This window comes from Natator depressus, chromosome 3 (assembly GCF_965152275.1).
Source record: "Natator depressus isolate rNatDep1 chromosome 3, rNatDep2.hap1, whole genome shotgun sequence".
NCBI lineage: Eukaryota > Metazoa > Chordata > Testudines > Cheloniidae > Natator > Natator depressus.
This window is the reverse complement of record NC_134236.1, coordinates 104,503,507-104,522,515: the sequence shown is the minus strand read 5'-3', so window position 1 is coordinate 104,522,515 and position 19,009 is coordinate 104,503,507. Positions and strand designations below refer to the sequence as shown.

Below are 19,009 nucleotides of genomic sequence, written 5' to 3'. Positions count from 1 at the left end.
TGTTATTTTTCAGTAAGATCTGTAACTCCTGTGTGCTTCAAGGATAAAAAGTAACTGTGATTTTAGGAACTCCCCTGCAAAGCCTGTGTTCCTTACTCTGCCCTGTAGTTCCTGGGAAGTTACACTATAAACTGTGGTGCACTTGGCAAGGTAGAACTATAGGGGACATGAGTAAGTGACTGGGGAAGTCTCACGACTGGTTTCAGCACCTAGAGCGGTTGGACTGTGGAGTCCCGCCTCCCAGGGAAGGGTGACAGCGAGTCTACATTGTGGAGTGTACCTTAGCAACCTAGACCTAGCAACAGTGTCTGGACTGTGCCCAAACCCTGCTGGCTTGGTAGCTGATGGGATCCAAAGGTTGGTTCCATTCCAGACTGGTGACCATGCACTAAAAGGGGATTCAGCCAGGTCTGTAACAAGAGTTATCACCTAATCAGGAACTCATAAAAAGGGCAGGCACCCTTTCAGGCAGAAGGACAACTTTTCTGCAGAGTGCAGGAAAAGGCTTTCCAGGGGGAGCTTTCTACAGCTCAGTCAGGAAAAAGGGTTATTCCTAGGCAAAGCAAATGTATATTTAGCCTTTGAACATAAGTTTTTGTATAAATTGCTTCCTGGTTGCCCATAGGGTGAGGGGGACCAGGTTAATCAAAACTGCTGCTTTTCAAGTTCAGCCACAATACATAAAGGGGGCTTTTTTTTGTTTGTTTTTGTGACAAAGACCTTTAACTGGTTTGGGGGCAATTCCTCGGGGTGGACAATGGGGCCTTGACACACTACTGTTAAGGTCAATGGGGTTACACGTGCATTGGGGCAGAAGACTAACACTTCAGTCTACATGGCAGACATTTGTTTAAGGTGAACTGCAAAGCTTTTATAAAATTAAATGAGCCCTCTATTCATCAGATAATAAATGCTTTGACTCAAAATTATATAAACACATCTCTTTCTAATGTGCAACCTTTGAAAATGAGGATCTTCCTTTACTCTTCCTCCAGGGCTTCAGTTCAGGGGCATATATTTGGCATATATGGGTGATAGCACAACTACCAAGAACAGCTGTGGTTTTGATGACTTGTAACTTCAGTGCTTGTTGCACACACTATGATCTACTGGACTCTAGTCTGGCAGAGTTCATCATACGGAAACTGATTTTCATAATGTGCGGTTGGGGGAAATTCCCTTTTTGGCCCTAACTTGTGATCAGTTTTCTGCCTTGAACCATGAGGCTTGTGAAACCTTATAATTTTTGCCAGATACTGTATCTGAAGAGGCTGTTATTAGACATTCAGATTTCTAATCTGTTTTAATCTTGCTAAGATATTTGTCCCAATGTTCAGCAACAGGGAGTTCCATAGGTTTGTATCAAAGTCTTTCTTTCACATGTGTCTTCCAATTTAAAAGAGTGCTCTCTCATGATATGGAAGACAGGAAAGAGGAATGCAAGACTAATTTTCTCTATGTATAATAAAATACATTTTTATTTTATTTTATATTGCAGAGTTTGTCTCATAAGATGTATCCCATGCTCTACTCTATAAAGTTAAATGAAGAATGAAAGCAGCGGAAAGGAGAAGTTAAGATGAAGGAAAGGAAGGTTTCCAGGTTCGAAGTGAGATGAGGCAGTGAGGCAGGAAAATGTGCCCAAAGTTGAGAGCTGCAGAGAAGAAGGCTCTTGCACCAGAACTAATCAGATTATGTGCACAGACAGAAAGAAAGCTAGTGCAGCACAACTGGAGGAAGGAGGACGGGCAGAGAGAGGAAAGCAGGGACAGAGAGCTCTTTCAAAAATGAGAAAAAAATTGAACTGGATCAAATGGGAAGCCAGTGGAGTTGTTTGAGGATGTGCCTAATGTGATTGTATTTCCTTGTAAAAGTAGGAAGGTGGCCTGAGAGAACTGAGTCTCAATAGTAAAGGGGTGAGGAAATGAATGCATGGATGAGGATTTCATCAGAGCTGGAGATGCATCAGCCAATGCAGATGGTTATAGGCAACTTGGCAGTTATAAGTAACACGTTACTTTATATACCTCTTCTTTTCATTTGAATAATCAATGCTAGCCTCTTTTTAATCTCAGGCTTTTAAATCTCTCCTCAGATGGATGCCAACACCCCAAACCTGTGCTTCTAATCTTGAATGGCTCGTCTCTTTAGCTATCAAGAAACAGCCTGGCTTCTGAGTATGAAGCCGTGGAATTTGAAGGGGCATGTGGGATTTGCTACATGTTAATTTATACTGCGTAATTAGAAGACTTATTGGAATGTGGTGCTACAGGCTTTTCCAATCAGAAGAGTACAAATTACACTTACCTGCTTGAAAGTAATAGATACAGAGTAACTCTAAAATTATATGTATTGAAGCATCCTTCATCTCATGGGAAGGGATGAGTGGTGTTAGAAGAGTGGTGCAAAAGCTTTGCAAAGCACTGAAGGTCCGAGGAAGAGAGCATGACATCCTGTGCTAGCTTTGTTTCTGAATTTCCTCAATCATTGGCCTAGGAGAACTACAAAGTCTGGCTTTGTGTAGGCTTTTCGGCCAGGAAGGAGGATTTAGGAAAGTTTCTGGAAGGAAAAAAGCAGGACTTTGGGAAGGGGTTGAGGGGTGCAAGGCGCCATAGGTGCTAGAACTAGTGGTGCTGCGGGGGTGGCAGCACCCGCTGGCTTGAAGTGGATGCCATTATATACAGGGTTTACAGTTTGGTTCAATAGCTCTCAGTACCCCCGCTATACAAATTGTTCCAGCACCCCTGCAAGGCTCTGTTTTCTTTTGTATGGGGTTTGTGTACTTTTTTTGGCCTGGCAGCAAGGCAGTGGATGAATGGAATGCTGGGATTATATTATCCAAACGTGGGGAAATCAGATAAATGTTGGACCCCACAAATATTTAGCCACAGACATCCATTGTAAAAAGGAAGGATTGTCTTGTGGTTAATCCACTGGACTAGGATTTGGAAGATAAGGATTCAATTCTCACTCAGCCTCAGACCTTCTGGGTGACTTTGGCAAGTCACTCAATCTCTCTGTGTCTGAAACCTCCCTGCTATACATATCCCTAGACCGGTGATGCTCAGACTGAGGCTTGTGAGCCGCAAGTGGCTCTTTAATGTGTCTCCTGAGACTCTTTGCAGTACATGGTCTTGAAACACTGTGTGATTTAATTATTAAGCAATCAGGCTGCTTTTACTATGTTATTAACCAATTCAAGTTGACAAAACAGTACTTGGTCAGTTATTTTGCTGTGAGAATAATGTGTTTATATATATATATTATTCTTACAGCAAAATGACTGACCTGTGTGTGTGTGTGTGTGTATATATATATCTTTTGGGTAATGTTGATCACTAATTTGGCTCCTAAATCACTGAGGTCTGAGTATCACTGCCGTAGATGAAAAATGTAGCTATTAAAACCGTGAGACACTATCACTGGCCTGTATGACAAGTTAAATATTTCTTATATTCCACAACATTTAATACTGTATAACAAAGGAAACAGAGATAAAAGACACAATTTTAAATGTAGAGCATCAGATCCTACCCACTTGTACACTCCTGGGAATGTTGCCACTAACTTCAGTGGGAACAGGAGCAGGCCCAGAGTGTAAGACTTTTTTTGCCTATGATTTTAAAAGCCATTCTTTGGTGTGAGTAACTCTTATCTGATAATGCTAGAAGTGCAGCCTACCAGCGTGTAATTCTGCAATGAAAAACTGCTACTCACCTGTACGTTTTTGCAAAAGCTCAGATTTTTGATGATACAGGCAGTGTGACCAACGATCCCTGGGACTGTTTGGTGAGTTAACAATAGCATCCCCAGGTTCTGCAGCACCTCTCCATGCATTAAAGCATCCTGCAAAGAGCAACAAGCCATTCAATCACTGCTGATAATAACAGTGCTAAAGCATGTGATGTGACTCCATTTTATGTCATGGGTAGGACTACCCCAACTCAGCTTCAACTGTTTTAAACTAGCTGTTTGGTAGCTGCAGTTTAGTGCTGTAGTTCTCAAATTGTGGTCCACTGACCATTCCCGTTATACAGAAAACATGCTGGTGGTCTGCAGAGAGTGGATGATCTGATGGTACTGGCTGATACTCCTCATTTCCAGCTGACAAATCCCATCAAATATTTAAAAATATTACTGTGCCAGCCAAGCAATAGCTGTAGTAACCAAAGGGAGGCATGTGATTGTGAATGAGAAGGGCAGTGCTCTGGGTAATGGTGAATGGAAGAGGTAGGTCATTCAGCAATCTTTACATTAGATAGATATGGTCAACTTGATTTGTTTTAAACAGACTAATTTTTTTAATCAGTTTGTGATCAGGCACTTTTTAAAATCACATTCCTGAAATTCCTTTAAGAAGACCCTTTTCAAAATGGTATGTTGGTTTCTCTGCTCTCCTATTGATATTTAAAGGCCTTTCAGAAAGCTTACCACTTGCTGAACTTCCAGGCTTCTCTAATGCCAGTGGAATCGGATCCTAGCTCCAAGTTTGGAACTGTTGGCCACCAAGTCTCCCTGGTATTAATATAAACTTATTGTTTTTCAGTAAGATGAACTGGGGGGGACTCTCACACTGACTTAATCGCCTTTGGATCAGACCCATAGTTTCAAGCAATACCTAAGATCATATTGTAGCTAAAAGGTTCGCAAAGAAAACATTTCTCTTTCTTTCAGTCTGTTTGCTTTGGGGATTTGACCGTACTTTGTGTAGAGTCATTAATGTACTTCTTTATTCATACTGTTTAGAAACTGAGGCTTGCTAGTAAGGATGTACTAAATCTTTAACCCTGCATACATACTGAGATGAAAGACATTACTCTGGAGTTTTGGAATGTCAGGCTCATTGAAGCAGCATCAAAGTTAGATGTCTTTAAAAATCAGTTTAAACTGCATTTTTCCTGATTTGTAGGTTGTTACAAAAAGGGTATTTTATTTTCACTTAATATTGGCTGACATCTTCAAATGCATCCATTCCAAACACAGTCACAAGGTGAAATGCTGAAGCAAAACATGAAAGAAGACAAATCCAAAGTACAGCATGATGGTTAAACTTGGGGAACAAAGTATGACTTAACGAGCTCAAATGTCTACATGTTAGGTTTCAGTTAGGGTGTGGTATGTACAGATATATGCTTCTGAATTTCTCTCGCGATGTTTTTCCCTCCCTTCATAGACACAACTCACCTAATCTTACCTAGCTAGAATGTGCTCAATTAACTGTAAAGACCATTTTGGATACTGTTTAAGTTTGACTCTCTCTCTCTCTTTTTTTTTTTTAACCTATGTAACTCCTATTGACTTCAGTGGAACTACTCCCAACTTGCATCAGCAGGGGAGGCAGCTCGGGCCTTTTAATTGAGCGCAGACCAAAAACACTCTTACAGTACATGATGGCTCCACTGCCCATCTTTCTCATACATGTAGGATATACATTTGATCACTATCCCATCTGTTGGCAGGTATTAGAACACTAAATTCTGATGGGCCTGCGGGATTTTGCAATTATGTGTGCGAGATCCAGATTTCATTCCAAGTTCATTATTGTGATCCCCTGTTCAGTGAGGGAGAGCCACAGAGGCAGCATTCTCAGTAGAAGGTGGGTAAACAGATTCAGATGAGTATTTGCCAAACTTCTTCCCCAGACTCAAACAGTTGGAACTGAAAAAAGCTCCTAATCCACACTGGTCAGGGAAACCATTCTGGCAGCAACTGTTTTTATCATTTTAATACCTGGCCTTTGTAAAGCACTCTGAGATCCTCTAGTGAAATATGCTAGCGAGGATAAATATTATTCCCATTTTACAGATGGTGAAACTGAGATGCAGAGAAGCAAAGTTACTTTGTGTCCTAGAACAAGTTAGTCAGTGGCAGAACTGTGACTAGAACCCATGTGTTCTGAGCCCTGATCCCTTGCTCTAACAAGCATGGCTTCACTTCGTGCTGAAAAGGCCCTTTATTATAACACCCAACCTCTTTCTTAGGGCTTTGGGATTGGATTGCCCTTGACGGAAATGAACAGAATTCTCTTTGCAGTGGGGAAGCTAATACAGTGTTATGTTGCATGCTCACCGTGAGTCAATGCAATGGCCAAGCTGGTGAATCACAGAGAGGCTTTCTGTTAAGGAATGAAGGCTCCATGAAACATTCCATCTGATTTAAATCCACGGTAACTAAAGGGCAGATGAATTTTACCCTATTGTATATTGGCTGGTATTTATAATGACTCAAGCATTACTTCATTTACTTGTAAATGTTAGCTTTGTTCTGTGGTTTGTTTTCCTACTGCTGTTCCCAGGGAACAGTCTCTCTAATTCACTCAGAATTCAGACCAGGCCAGAGAAGGACACCTTGAAAAGAGCTGAAAAATAGGCTAGAAAGGGGGAGGGGGGAGGGAGGGAAACAAGGGACAATGGATAAGAACCTTGTCTAGATACTCAGAGTTGAATCTCACAATGCAGCAACATTCAACAGTCAGTGACAGTGATGTTTGCTCACTAAAATAAATTTCAAAATGCAAACACTTCTCACCAGAGAATATACCCTTGAGATGACATTTCACTTCCAAGTATCCTATTGCAGACCCACATATTACCCTTCCCCGGCTAGATGGTTTGACTGTTTCATTGTTGATGTAATCATTTTGAACCTCTGGTCATGTTGGATACTCCAGCTGTGCACAGACAGCATGTGCCTTTCATGTGACTGGGGGTTTGATTGAAATACTTGACACACGCACATTTTAGAAGCCATGAAGGGGATAGGTTGTATGCATAGCTTGCAGGGGGGAAGGAGGGAGGGAGAAGGTTGAACTGCAAGAGGTACTTTCTTGGAAAATTAACAGCTTTATTATTGAGGTAATATTCTGACCTGATTCCTCACATTGAGTAACACTTTAGTAACCCCATTGACTTCACTTATTTAAATTGTAAATTCTTTGGGGCAGGGACTGACTTTTCATTCTGTGCATACAGGGTCTCGCACAATGGGGCCCAGATCCATGACTGGGACCCCTAGTGCAAATGCAATTCAAATAAATAATAAGCATAATGCCTTTGAAAGGCATCATGCCTCCAGGCACTTCTGCTTGGGCAGTGCACCTCCTCTCCTTTCCCAGCACACTACTGAGTTGTAGGAGGCATAATTTTAACTGTGCAAGATCAATTGATATACAAAGTACCAGGTCTGCAGTTCCCAGTGGGAGTTTCAAGCCAGCATGAATTTCTTTCAGTAATTAGCCACTAAAAGCCCCCAAAACAAGCCTTGGGTAGTCAGATTATTTTGTCACTACTGTAAAAAGCTACATCATATGATAGGCTTTCACTTTTTTTCTTGACATCCTTAAATACTAACTGACTTAAGAGGTTGTTAGCTGAAAAATCCTATTTTAAAATTTCCTTACTCAAATTACTAGTGATACAGTCAGCTATTGTAATGGAAATTATTGTAGAGATGTTGTTTTTCACTATCTTATACTTTGTTTACTTTTGCATTTCTTTCTACATGTACAAAGAAAATACCATGGTCAGCGTTTTGTTTTGCTTGTTTTTATAATCTACTTCTAATCAGTTTTGCTTTCAAGTTATCAGGCATTAGCAATAACATTTCACTGTTTGCGGTACTGTTTACCTTGAACAAAATAGCCAAATCCTAACTAATGGTTTGTCCACAAAGGGACAATTAAAGCATCTTAAACCCCAGTGTGGATGCTCTCATTCAGAAGTAAAGTGGCCCTGTTTGCTTTAGCTTAGTGCTTCTTCAAAAGAGATTAATTCATTTGAACTTTCCTGAGTGTCCCGGTGTAGACAAGCCCTAACAAAATTACTATGCCAAGCCCTGAAGATAAGAAGTAGCTTTCTTTCTCTGACCTGATGGTCTCTGTCTCTCAGCATATTATTCTTGTGTCCTGCCATTCATCCTCCCTCCTGAAAAACCCCTTAGCCCTAAGTCACTAGCCCTGCAATGCTTGGAGTGTAGTGGTCAGTAGAGTGTGGGCTGGTGTGAGTGACCTTCTGCTTATACAGCTGCTCTTCAACACAGAGGACTAAACTCAATGTCCGCTTGGTCCCTTTAAACCCACACAATCCCGATATTAAATAACTGTCCAGGTGCAGTTGCGGTAGCTAACCCTTGATCCCTTTGGGAAGGCCCTTTCTGCTTCTCGATGGAGATTTGCACATTGAGTATTTATATCAGTAATTCATTATATGCAACATTAACATTGTTGCCATAGCATTACTTAGTTAGGAGTATTAAAGGTTTTATCCCAGACAGCGGCGAGAACCCCTGCTATTCAGCAACCATCATCCTTACCTGGGTGGCCGGGTGTTGGGATAATATCCAGAGGAGTGCAATAGAAGCTTGTTGAACATCTGAATTGCTAGATGCAAGGAGAGAGAGCAGCTTGGGAAGGATGTCCATTACGATGTCAGCCTGAATGTTCACTGTTTGGAGGAATGACAAAGCCGCTCAGTGGGGGGTAAAATGTTGTTAGAAGGTGTATGGCACAATTATGGTGCTGTCTTCATGAATGTTAGACTGACTTATGGCTGAATGGTGATATATATATCCCTGTCCAGGCAGGGCCAAATTGTGTTTTACCACGTTATAAAAATCATGCTTTATCTATTCTGTTTCCCTCTACCAACACTGTGTCTGGAGGAGTAGTATGGACCCAGATTTGAATATAGCTTTGAAAGCACTTTGGCCTTGTTTGTATTGGTCAACCAAACCATGTTTGAAATTAGTTTAGCTGGAATGAGTTAAAGTTCATGAGGACTGTGTGTAGGGTGTGTATGTATGGCGAGACAGAGCCTATCTAAACAATTTTTCCATTGCTTTAGCGCTGCCTGCCACTGCTGGAATGGTACAAAGGGATGGAATGAGACAAGGTTTTGATTCTTTGGAAGAACACTTCCCGTTTTGTAATTTTAAATCAATAAATAAACCATCTGTATGAAGATGCTTGTCAAGGACAGGCCTAGTTTCTGCCCCAAAGCATCCAAAATGATATTTCTTTTCCTCCTTTGAAAGGAAGCCAAGAAACTGCTCCAATTTGGTCTTCAGTCTTGTAAAATAACTGAAGAACATCTCTTTCCGAGAGAGAGAATTTGGGAGATGTGGTCAAGTGACTTTAGACAAATTGACAGAGAAGGGAAAGGGCTCATTTGTCGGACCACAAACACACACACAACTTGGCAGTCCTGGAGTAACAAACTTGAAGGCAGGCTGGGAGCTATGGGAGCAAAATGAGTGGATCAGAGAGGAGAGCACTTACAAGTAGTTCCCTACCGACTGAACTAAATTGCACAGTACTAAATAAGAAGTACTAGTGAAGTACTTGCTTTAGATTTACAGTTCAGAGGAGATACAGAAGAAACTGCTCATGAGAATTGCCCTAAAATATTTGTAAAACCAAATTAAAATGACACCTGTTTATGATTTAAAAATCTAATGTGGCAGAATGAAGAAGAGAAGACCCTGAATACATTTCAAAGATCTAGGGCATCACTGGTGCAGGAATACTAATCGCACTAGGGATGTTTGAGTGAGGGATGGGAATAGGTGGCATTTCAAAAAGGAGGAGGGAGGATGAAAACAATTGTGATCTACTAGATACATGTACAACTGGTCTTATACCTCTGCACTATCACAGACCAATGCTTATTTTTAGACAGCTAGTTACAGTGATCAACTGTTGCAGAGAAATTTATAATTAAAAAGTACACTTACATAATGGAAATCACTTCATAAACTATATACAGTGTAACGGCCATCATAGAAATACAGCGGCTTTCCTGTCATAGATTCCCAACTATTTCTTTAGGGAAAGATTAGTGGAAATTGTCACTGCATCCTTCATTGGCCAACACTCTTGTGGCTTGTTCTGCCACACAAACAGAAAGCAATGTGCAAATGTTACAGGGTTTGCAAGTAAAACTCCTGATAACCCTGGTAGGGATAGTTCTGTTCTGTTTAGGTTCCTGTACTTCACTCATCATCACTGGTATCTGTTTTGTACTAGTACTTTTCTGGCACTGTGCGTATCCTCCAGACAGCCAGCAGATGGAGTCAGAGCCTCTACTGAAGCCATAAAGGACAGTTACACTTTTGGACTAGTACAAGCAGTGCAAAAGGCTACCATGAGCTCTTAGTATGTTCATTCCATATGTGAAGAAGCCCATCTAGACTTTCTAGACACAAGCTTGCTTTAGAGGACACTGCTGCACAGCAAGGTGTGAGGCTTCCCTTCCTCTTCTTCCAGCCCAAATGTGTATTTTAAAAACATATATCATACCTGTAAATAGGGTTTGAATGGCAAATATGTAGGGCTAAATTATGCTTCATGAAAGGCAAAGCCATGCTCAGGAGGAGGTGGCAGTGGCACACTACCTAAGCTGCAATCTCAAGAGACATTCTAAGAACATAAGAGCGGCCACACCGGGTCAGACCAAAGGTCCATCTAGCCCAGTATTCTGTTTTCCGACAGTGGCAAATGCCAGGTGCCCCAGAGGGAATAGAACAGGTAATCATCAAGTGATCCATCCCCTGTTGGCCATTCCCAGCTTCTGGCAAACAGAGGTTAGGAACACCATCCCTGCCCATCCTGGCTAATAGCCGCTGATTGACCTATCCTCCATACACTTATCCAGTTCTTTTTTGAACCCTGTTATAGTCACAACATCCTCTGGCAAAGAGTTCCACAGGTTGACTGTGCATTTTGTGAAGAAATACTTCCTTTTTGTATGTTTTAAACTTGCTGCCTATTAATTTCATTTGGTGACCCCTAGTTCTTGTGTTAGGAGAAAAAGTAAATAACGCTTCCTTATTTACTTTCTCCACACCAGTCATGATTTTATAGGCCTCTATCATATCCCCCCTTAGTTGTCTTTTTTCCAAGCTGAAAGGTCCCAGTCTTATTAATCTTTCCTCATAAGCAAGCTGATCTATACCCCTAATCATTTTTGTTGCCCTTTTCTGAACCTTTTCCAATTCTAGTATATCTTTTTGGAGATGGGGTGACCACATCTGCATGAAGTATTCAAAATGTGGGAGTACCATGGATTTATAGCGGCAATATGATATTCTCTGTCTTATCTTTCCCTTACTGAATGATTCCCAACCTTCCGTTTCCTTTTTTGACTGCCGCTGCACAGTGAGTGGATGTTTTCAGAGAACTATCCACAATGACTCCAACATCTCTTTCTTGAGTGGTAACAGCTAATTTAGACTGCATCTTTTATATGTATAGTTGGGATTGTTTTCCAGTGTGCATTTGTAGCGAGGCGGTGTGGTTCCCCGCCACCCCAGAGAGGGACGAGCCCCTCTGGACACCAGAGTGGGCGGGGAAAGAGAGCTCTGAGCCTGCCCCCCACAGAGGGTCAGGTGCAGGACAGCAAGTAGAAAAGGAGGGGGGCCAGAGTTCACTTGGAGAGCAGACGCCTCCCGGCTACCTGCGGAGGACCAGAGGACTGGCCTGACATGCCGACTCTGAGCAGAGCCCAGAGGTGCTGCCCAGCCTGCCCCTCACCAGTTACCCAGAGCACCCCATGGTGTTTGACCCCGCAGAGGACACCATCTGGACCCAGGTACCTCTAGAGGGGGAGTTCGGAAGTAGCCCGGGGACAGCTGACACTACTCTGGCTGCAGCACGGTCAGAGCCTATGTCAGTGAGTTGTGGTCAGGATCCCCACGGACTCAGCAGAAGGCCTTCTGCCGCCGCTAGGGCCCCGGCCTGGGACGCGGTGGAGTTGGTGGGCCTGCGTCCCCCCTGCCACCCAGCTTTTGGGTGGCAGTCTCCCCCTCTCCCAGGCCCCTATGAGCCGAGGGCCTAGGCTGGTTGTTTACCTCCCTTTGCTCAGCCTCTGCCTGAGGGCCTAAGCCACTGACTCTCTGTTGCCCCACCCTGACCCCGGGCCTGGGCCTGGGCCTGCTAATTGTATAAATTGTTGCTCAGCCCCTGCCTCAGGACCTGAGCCCTTGACTCTCTATTTCCCGCCGACCAGGGGCCAGGTGAGAATAACTGACTGTGTTTGCCTTCGTTGCTGCTGCGGAGAGAGACTCCCGTGGCCTGGCTAGTTTCCTGTCAGCAACTGGAAGGAAGTAGCGAGTGGTTCCCCAGCATCCCGGAGAGGGACGAGCTCCAGCCAAACCCCTCTACAGCATTACTTTGCATTTATCAACATTGAATTTCATCTGCCACTTGGTTGCTCAGTCACCCAGTTTTATGAGATTCCTTTGTAACTCTTCGCAGTCTGCTTTGGACTTAACTATCTTGAGTAGTTTTGTATCATCTGCACATTTTTCCACCTCACTGTTTATCCCTTTTTCCAGATCATTTATGACTATGTTGAATAGGACTGTACAGAGCCCTGGGGGACACCACTATTGACCTCTCTCCATTCTGAAAACTGACCATTTATTCCTACCCTTTGTTTCCTATCTTTTAACCGGTTACTGATCCATAAGAGGACCTTCCCTTTTATTCCATGACAACTTACTTTGCTTAAGAGCCTTTGGTGAGGGACCTTGTCAAAGGCTTTCTGAAAATCTAAGTACACCATATCCACTGGATCCCTCTTGTCCACATGCTTGTTGTCCCCCTCAAAGAATTCAAGTAGATTGGTGACACATGATTTCCCTTTACAAAAACCAGGTTCATTCTTCCCCCCCAAAATCATGTTCATCTATGTGTCTGACAATTCTGTTCTTTACTATAGTTTCAACCAGTTTGCCCGGTCTCAGGGGACTGCAATCACAAGATGTGATTGCAGCTCGGGTAGCATGGGAATCAGAGAAGTGAAGCCACAGCAAGATGTCCTTCAGCAAGTCCTAGCCACACAAGTAATTACTCAGGTTCCAGGTAGGCTTGTACAGCCTGGGCCAAAGCATGTACTGCCTTGGCTACACTGCTCTGGGACCCAGGTATGTGTACTCCAGTCTATGCGTGCCCTTATTCAGACTCAATGCTTTGTGTGTGTGCTGGTAGGAGCATAACTAGCCGTGGGACTTGCTACACTTGAAAAAGCTGAAGGTACTGATCTGTTGCTAGTTACAGAGGGATCTTTCTCTCTCTATCCACACCTTGGCCAGATATTTCATCTCTGGGCCTGTGAGCACTGAAGTCAGGGTTAGCTAGCACAACCCCACAAACTATAGGTTTCTCCTAGACAGGTGTGCTGGAGGGGAGGGGGCTCCCTTTACCCTGTACTTCACCCAGGTAGGGCATCCATAACTGGGTTCCTAACAAGCAGGAATTTCCCCAACCCTCCCTCCCTCTCCCAGAGAGAGCCTCTCTCCCAGAGGAAGGGAGGGAGAGGGAAAAAAATAAAAGTGTTTTTCCCAAACACATTACTCACCACTTGTGGCCAAGTTCCTCAGACAAACACATGCCTGTCTTGAAACCTGGTTGTACCAATAAAAAGAAAAAAGTGAGCACTTCAGTAACTGATTCTGTTGGCTAAAATAAACCAATAAACACTGTCTACAAAGTGTTTATTCTGGAGTTTCTTTTCCAAAAACAGTTGCTGAAGGCCAGTACATACAGTTATGAATTAACACCAGCTTCATCTCCCACCACACAGACCTGTTGATCAGTACCCATTACTGTCGACCAGGTTAGCGTCCAGTGGATTTCCACATGCTGCCCAGAATCTAACAGTACATTCTCAGTGTTGATCTATCTCAGGAATGTCAAATAAACTAAACAGACAGGGTGATGGAACAATTTGTATAGTGCAGGTGCTGAGAACCATTGAAGCAAAGTGCAAACCCTTTATATGATGGAAACAACATAAAGTCAGGGGGTGCGGCAGCACTCCCCTCCCCCAATCCCAGCACCTATATATATAGATATGAATGCACTGAATTTATTCGCTTTGCTTTTTCTCTGTATTCCACTGAAATAAATCAATATTCTTTTGGTATAAGAAAGTAAGATGTTTCCAAGTAATCATCAGCGACATGAACATTGTGGTAGCTGGACTGGGATAGATGTCAAAGGTGAGATGGGATAAAAGGCAAGGCTGACTTAGAGCTATTGTCTTATGTCCCTTCTGCTAACTTTCAGTGTCCTACGGATGTATTTTATAAATCCTGAGAATTGCCAGCCTAGAACCTTGAAACACTCTGGGGACCCAGAGTGGCAGAGGCTTGGATTCCTCTCACAGAAGTCCTAGTGCGTGTCCAGGAAGGAGTGCTGACTATGGTCTGTGACAGCCTGTAACTCTTATAATGAGCAAAACCAAATCTCTGCAGGTGAACACTCCTGAAGTTTGGGAACACCTGGCTCCAGATCTGAAGTCTGCAGCTCAGGCCTGACTCTTTGTTTCCATCTTCAAAGCAAAGTGCTATCAATAATTGTAACTTTGCCGGAAATGTGATAAAATTCTCACATCTAGTAAAGTGCCTCAGTTGCATGCTATGGGATCTACAGTAGTAAAGTGCAGTTTCAAAGCCTCCCCTGCGTTTGCCTGGGGCTCCCTAATTACAATGTAAAGCAATCTAGTTGCATCATAGCTTCTTCACGCTGAGTGTAACATACAGAATTAAAGAAACCTCAGGAAAATGATCAGCAAATCTGCTGTACAATAGCACACCTCCCTCCCATATCTTTTTCACTTTACCTTGTCCACAGATGAAGACAGGAGAGAAATGAGTGTCCGCAGAAGGAATCTGTCCCCAACTCGCAACATGGCTTCATGGTGCTGAGAGTTGGCTGCCACATTGCTTAGAGCAGCACAACTATAATACTGATGAGAACAGAGATGGGGGTGGAGAGAAGATGTCACTGTGACAGTGTTTGTTCAATACAGTGAAAATCAACAGGAAAAAGGCTTAGATTTTTATTTGACAAAAGTGTGTACTTTTCAACTTCAGGGTGTTTTACAAACGTTGATTAAACCCCAAAACACCTTTCTGAGGTAGGTAGGTAGGTATTAATACTCACATCTGGCTGACTGGGGGAATGGAGAGAAACTGAGACTGAGATTGTGATGTGCCCAAAGCCACAAGGGAAGTTGGTGGCAGTGCTGGGATAAGAATGCAAAAGCTCGTGGCTTCTAATTCCATGTGCAGGACACACGTCTCTTTGTTTTTAAGAAACAAAGTGTACAGAAAGTCAGAAAGTGAGCTTAATGTCCTTTGGGGCAGATATTGTGGAAAGCATTCATGAGACAAAAATTCCTCTGTCCATTCTATTACAGCTTACTCTAAGCGGGGCACTTTTTTTCTGGCCACACCCCTGGTGTCTAAGCCTAGTTAATAGCCCTAAGCAAGACCATAAAGGTACAAGATATAATCTAGATTTAATCAGGGAAGAAATATTTTGTCAGAACCCACAAATATAGTCTCATAACGGCCCCCCTTCTACTGGCAAATCTCAGCATTCAGGGTGTCATTTCTGCAAAAAGAGTAGTTCAGGCACTTCCCAGTCCAGAATGACACACACACAAGTTCTGCTTGAGCTAGTGTGCTAAAATTAGCAAAGTGGCCATGGCAGCATAAGCAGCTGCTAGTTAGTTTGTTTCCTGCTAGACATGATGGAACGTATTTATATAGCATCCACCATACAAGACCCTCAACAGTCCTTGCAAACAAAGCTAGGAATAGAGCCGAAACCTCCTAACTCCCAGTTCTTTGCTTTAACATGTACGCTATGCTTCCTTGCAGAAATATTCATCTGAGACTAAAGACATTAGCAATTACTTATATGAGAAATTAGAGTTTGAGATGCTAGCAGTACCTATGTTAAGTAGACATAAAGAACAGGGATGAAGAGCTTGGAAGAGGCATGTCTCGGAGCTTTGTTGCAACATATAAAAGTTTGCCTCACCCCCATATGAGACTGTATTTGGCAGGCATCTGGAAAATTCCAGGAATCATGCATTCTGCATTCGATAGAACTGTTCATGGGGCGAGGCTATACCAGCCTGCACTCCTCTTTGAAGATACTCACTTGGTTTGTTTTATTAGCTTTGAATGATTGTGCTGACATGTCAAGAGAGATCAGTAGGATCACACCCCGGAGAAAAGCATTTCCCCCACCCCCTGCCAAAGGCATCAATGCCATTACGGAAGGCAGTCATCTTGCACTGACTGACTAGACAGGTACAGCCACATTCAGCAAAGCAAAAAATAACCATATTCAAGCCAAATGATGCAGTATGTTCTACTGCCCCAAAGTGAGTTTATCATAGAGACTCTCCCTGAAGGAATGGCAAAAATATTTTGTCTGTCACTAGTGTCAATGGACCAGATTAATCTCTCGTGTAATTTGTACAGCCTCTAAAGAGTTGTAGAAGGGATAAATGTGGCCCAAACTGTTTGTATAATGTAAAAAGGGAGGTGCAGAGAAATTCTCTCCCAGGAGAAATTAATGCATGTTGGCAGAGCAACCTGTTGTGGTTTTTTTTTTTTTTCTTTCACTTGTTTTGTTGGTTGTTTCCACTTCGTGATCAGGAAAAAAATCTTCCACCATAATGTTTGGGTCTTAAAAGGGCTCTATCTTGTCTTTCAAATACCTCGTTGAGCATAAGGAAATTTAAGGGCAGTAATACTACTGAGGGGGTTACAGAAGGGCAACCTCACCGTATCCAACCTTTGATGCTCCAAAACAGATTCCTGACACGTGACATTGGGGAGATGGGGTATTAATGCTCAGACTGTATTTCCCAATAACTGGGACCAATTATGTGATCAGAAGGTCTGAACTGACATTCCATGGCTGGAAGACAGAAGCTTGTGGAAGGCACTGGCTTATATTGACTGCTGCCCTTCTGTTCAAGCCTCCTGATGTTGAGAATACATTGCCAAAGCAAAATGACTGGCAAATGAGTACAGCATCAGTTATGAGCAAATTCCCTTCAAGGAATACCATGGCTGGCCTCCCTTTCTCCAAGAGGGCTTCCATATGCTAGCAAATTAAACCAAGTGCTATCATTTGTCCTGCTACATTTTTATTTTTAGCACTGGTAGAAGCTAATTTGATAGAATTACTAGTAAGTGGATGAAGGATGCATGCCTTAGATGTAATATGTTTAGATTTTAGTAAGATATTGAAATAGCAACTCACACAATATTAATTCAAATTGGCTTGTGGACTGAAAACAATGTGCAGGATCTTAAACTCAAGTCCTTGTACACACCAGGAAATTGCACCATTGCTCAAAGTAGAATTCTGAAACTGTATTGAAAACAATGTTTTTGGAGCTGTTTTACTACTTGAACTATTTTCGTTTCCTGTCCAAGGAGACTTAGTATAGAAGAAAATTGTCTGTGATAGTTCCAGTTCCTAGTGTAGGCATAGATAACGATAAACATTGGTCTGTCTAATTTAGGAAGGAGTAAGAGACACATTACTGAAATAAGCAGATGCCAAGGAGGACAAAAAATAATACAAATGGGCCCTGACAATGGGCCATACAAGTGTGGCTTGAATTTACCTTGGCCCCTCTCCTCCTACCTCACATCCTTTCCTACATCAAGCATAGATCAGTCAGAAGGGAGACTCTCTCCCAGTGTGCACTACAGAGGATGGTATATAACCATTTGCAGATATTGGAAGGGTGTAATCACCAAGGCTTATTTAGTGAGATACAGGAAGGTATAATTTGGAGTAATGGGATAAAATAGAGAAAGGGAATAATTAAGATGCGTATCAGGAAAAACCTGTGAATCTGGATGTTTGTGGAAAGTAGTTGTAGAGGTCCCAACTCTTGGGATATCTAGAACAGGACTGGATGAAATACTAAAAAAAAAATATGTAAGAGACCAGGAGACAGACTGGATGATGTAACAGGTCCTATCCATCTTTAATGTCCATGATTCTGGTTGTTGGCTTTCTCCAGATTATTTTAATACAAAGCTCTCTTCATAGGTGTGCATAATCATGAGATGCTCGTACACATCACCCATTGTGTGCAGGTAGGGCAACCCCCCATTGTGCGCTATGCACTCCATACACACAACCAACTACAAGAATATTTTTTTTAAGATTACACATCTAAAATATTGGAAAACTTTAAAAGGCAAAATAAAAATACGGAGGTACAAGTAAAGAGAGCCAGGCTTAACTGTAACTGGTCTGATGTATGTCCTCAAAGGTATAGCTGATACCTACAAAAAAAACTGACAACTGACAGGCAGCTGGTATTCTGATACCTTTGGTTATTTTACTGACCTGTATGGTCTCATTGTTTCCTTGTGCTCCCTCTGTCTGTTGTACCACCCTATTGTCTCTTGTGTTATATTTAGATGATAAACTAATTGAGTTTTTACACAGTGCCTAGCACAATGGAGCCCTGGTCCATGATTGGCATTCTTAAGTGCCACTGTAATATAATAATAAAAAATTAATAATTAACATAATAATTAATGATCCCCCACTAACTTTTTCTGTTGCAAAAGGATAACAGGAAAGTATGAAATCTATGATTCTGCTAGAGAGAAGACTTGTATCTTCACAACAGCTTTGTGTGTATTTTCATATTCGCTTTCTCCTATCATAGCTGGACCTATGTTGCATGCCCAAAGCAGTGTTTATACAACTATTCAGCATTTCACTATGACACCATTACTTATTGGTTCACTGAAGTAAAAACAAAACAAAGTCAAAAGCCCCTTGCGTCCCTTATTTCTCCTTCCTTTCCTCTACGCCCAGAACCCTGAATTCTAATAGTTATGTTTGCTCCTAGATTGTATAATTTGCTTTTATTATTTAAAAATTCTGGCTTGTTTTAACTATACCTGTACTTCTGAGTCAGGAGACTCTAACATCAGTATGAGGACAGGGAGGGCTCCTTCCCTGCACAGGACTTGCTGGATCCGCTCTGCAAGGTGAGAAAAAGGGCAAATTTTAGTATGTGAAAGGGAGCAGAAGGATCAAGGATCACTCCCTTCCCAGCATACAATCAAATGGATGCACCATAACCTTTCTGAGAAAAAGGCACCATTGGGCAGTGCTGAGTGATTTAGGTTCATCCAGATTTACCCCAATGAGAGTAACTTGCAATTA

The 19,009-nt window shown here is 42.3% G+C and overlaps 1 protein-coding gene across 1 annotated transcript in view; it reads right to left on the bottom strand.

The window, feature by feature from the left end:
• Nucleotides 1–19,009, bottom strand: part of LOC141984929 (uncharacterized) — a 45,741-nt gene that overhangs the window by 6,822 nt on the left and 19,910 nt on the right. Inside the window, exons 6-10 of the mRNA XM_074948487.1 lie at nucleotides 18,742–18,824; nucleotides 14,622–14,747; nucleotides 13,356–13,401; nucleotides 8,311–8,441; nucleotides 3,718–3,846 (exon numbers count right to left, since the gene is read on the bottom strand). Of these exons, the coding sequence (XP_074804588.1) occupies nucleotides 3,718–3,846; nucleotides 8,311–8,441; nucleotides 13,356–13,401; nucleotides 14,622–14,747; nucleotides 18,742–18,824 (515 nt within the window). The remainder of the gene's footprint in view (nucleotides 1–3,717; nucleotides 3,847–8,310; nucleotides 8,442–13,355; nucleotides 13,402–14,621; nucleotides 14,748–18,741; nucleotides 18,825–19,009) is intronic.